Source organism: Dioscorea cayenensis, chromosome 7 (assembly GCF_009730915.1).
Source record: "Dioscorea cayenensis subsp. rotundata cultivar TDr96_F1 chromosome 7, TDr96_F1_v2_PseudoChromosome.rev07_lg8_w22 25.fasta, whole genome shotgun sequence".
Classification (NCBI taxonomy): Eukaryota; Viridiplantae; Streptophyta; class Magnoliopsida; order Dioscoreales; family Dioscoreaceae; genus Dioscorea; species Dioscorea cayenensis.
In genome coordinates, this window is record NC_052477.1 from 15,111,635 (window position 1) to 15,114,563 (window position 2,929).

A 2,929-nucleotide genomic window follows, 5' to 3' on the forward strand; every position below is an offset into this window, starting at 1 on the left:
CTGATTGGAATTGAACATCCAACCTATGTGACCTTACCTAGATATAACTTGTTTGGCTTGCAAACCCACACTCTATAATCGGATATCCATTATTACCATTGTATCTGGTGGAACTTGAACTTGGGGATCTTAAATTCCCACACCACACCTTTTACAGTGAGACCAATACTATTATACTATGAATTGGCCATCAACCATATTTTCTTTTGACATCCAGAAGTCATTATAAAGTTTCATACATCCATTTTAAATAAAATACCAAAATCATCAAAAGTTTTAAAATAAATATTCTAGTCATCATAAGTTCTATTAAGATGGATAGCAATTTCAATAGTAGAGGCTTCAAGCTTGAAGTTGTTTTTTTTTTTAATTTTGTAAAAAAAAATTAATTTAAAAAATTACGCATTCTACACATTTATTACCCAAATGTGTAGATGTGCACATGCACCTTTGCTTTTTAAATTGGTGGGTGCTTGAATGATTTTTTTTTTTTAAGAAAATACCACCCATCTTCATTCCCTACTTGTCAACCGATCAACTCCAAACACCATCCTACACTGCACTTTTTCACTCTAATCTTTGCATGCTGCTGCTTTTTTGGTGAACCAACAGTGCACTAGTGGTGACGACAGTAACGATCGCCGCTTTGATATCTGGAACTCAATCCAATCACCGAAAGCAGTGTAATACTAGAGTGGCTCGTATTTTCTAATTAATATTTGTAGGAACCAATCTTCAGTGTTCTTCTGATTATTATCAATGTGAGAGACAAAGTAATATTTTGTGCTATAAAAACTCATAGCATTTTCTGGTTTTCTTCTTCCTTTATATACATTAACTATTAGTAGTTACATGGCTAATAACATGCCCTACATTCGTGCTATGTCTTTCTTTGACCATGACCAACAGAACGTGGCTTTGACTAACTTATTCAAACCGACTTAGATGCACACAAACTCATGCACACACAAACTCATGCATGCACAAACTCATGCACACACAAACTCATGCATGCACACAAAACCCAAGCATAAAAAAATTAAAAAAACACATGAACTTAACTATAGTAATGTACCATGATTAAATCTAACAAATCATCCCGTTAATCATGGTGCCTTCACTTCACATTAATCACACCCAGCTTCTGTCGTATCTCAATGAACTTAATGTGCCCGAGCGCCTTCGTTAGGATGTCTGTAATTTGTCCATTAGTGCTGACATACGCCATAACTATCTTGTCGTTCTCGACACATTCACGAATGAAATGAAACCTTGTATCGATGTGTTTGCTTCGGTCATGATGTACTGGGTTCTTGAACAGTTTGATCGCTGACTTGTTGTCTACCAGCAGCTTGATCTTACTAGGTACCATACCCTTTAGATCTCCCAGCATTTGGCTGAGCCACACCCCTTGACATGTCGCCATCGCCGCTGCAATGTATTCGGCCTCACACAATGAAAGTGCAACTATCTTCTACTTCTGTGATGCCCATGTGATGAGGCTTGTACCAAGAAAAAATACCATTCCAGTGGTGCTCTTGCAGTCGTCTAAGTCACCAGCCAAGTCACTGTCACTAAACGCGACTAGCTCAGGCTCCGGCTTGGCGTGCTTCTTGTAACAACACCCAAAGTTGACCATGCCACTCACGTATCTCAGGATGTGTTTAATGGCCGCCATGTGCTGCATCGTAGGTGTTTCCATGTACCGACTAACAATACCTACGACATAGACGATATCCGGTTTGGTATTCACCAAGTATCGTATACTCCCGATTATGCTGCGATTCTTAGTAGCATCTACTATGGAGCTACAATCCTTTCTTCTTAGCTTCAATCTATTCTCCATCGGGGTTAAACATGGATTGCAACCAACCATGCTAGAAACCTCCAATATTTTTTGTGCATAGTTGCTTTGGCACACTGTGATCGTATCATCATTTTGCTTAACCTCGATTCCCAAGTAATAACTTAAGAGACGGAGATCACTCATGTCAAACAACTTCTGCATTTGATCCTTGAATTCAATGTTATCGTCGATGCGTGAACCATTGATGATCAGATCATCAGTGTATACCCCTATGGGCAGTAACATGTTACCCTTTGTTCTCTTGTACACTACGTGCTATAAGGGACTTCTCTCAAAACCGAGTGAGGTAAATGACATGTTGAGCTTGGAATTCCATGTGCGTGGTGCCTGCCGCAGACTATACAGGGCCTTTCACAGCCTGAGTACCATGTGTTCATGCTTGCTTTAAACATAACTGGGAGGTTGCTGCACGTACACCTCCTCAGCCAGCTCGACATTCAAAAAATTAGACTCAACGTCCATATGGTGAACTTGCCAACCACCATGAGCAGTTAGTGCAATCAGTAGCCGCACGGTATCCATACACGCCACCGATGCGAATACCTCATCAAAATCCACCCCCTGTCGTTGGGAATAGCCCTTCGCAACCAAACCAGCTTTGTGTTTGATGATGTTACTTGCAGGGTCCTTTTTCACCTTGAACACCCATTTGAGCCAGGTGGCTCTGTGTCTGGTAGGGAGGTTGACAAGCATCCAAGTATCATTGGCATGGATGGACTACATCTTGTTGTCCATGGCTCATTTCTAGCACTCCTCCCTCAGTGCTTGGTCAACACTAGCAGGTTCCTCAACTGCAAGAAGACAAAAAATACTGGGCTTGTTGTCATCTTCATACGTCACCGGCTGAGTTGTATTGTAGATATTGGACACCATCCGGTACCACAGTGATGCATCTTCTGAATCTCATGATTCACAGGGAGGTTGTGTCACATACTCGATGCCACATGATGTAACAATACCTGGTGCCGGAGTTGTTTGGGGGTCAACCTATTGTGCTCCTGTCAGCACTGTATCAGTTCTCGGAGTCTCATGGATATCGTTAATCAGAGCACTACCCACATC

General features: G+C 41.3%; 1 protein-coding gene across 1 annotated transcript; it reads right to left on the reverse strand.

The window, feature by feature from the left end:
* Nucleotides 1-1,474: 1,474 nt before the first annotated feature.
* On the reverse strand, nt 1,475-2,092 carry LOC120265097 (uncharacterized mitochondrial protein AtMg00810-like). Its single transcript, XM_039273010.1, has one exon. It carries the CDS (start codon nt 2,090-2,092, stop codon nt 1,475-1,477), a length of 618 nt encoding a protein of 205 aa, XP_039128944.1.
* Between the last annotated feature and the right edge of the window lie 837 nt (nt 2,093-2,929).

Excerpts from the sequence above, each read along its gene's own strand:
- LOC120265097 (XM_039273010.1), bottom strand. The coding sequence starts at position 2,092 with ATGTTACTGCCCATAGGGGTATACACTGATGATCTGATCATCAATGGT.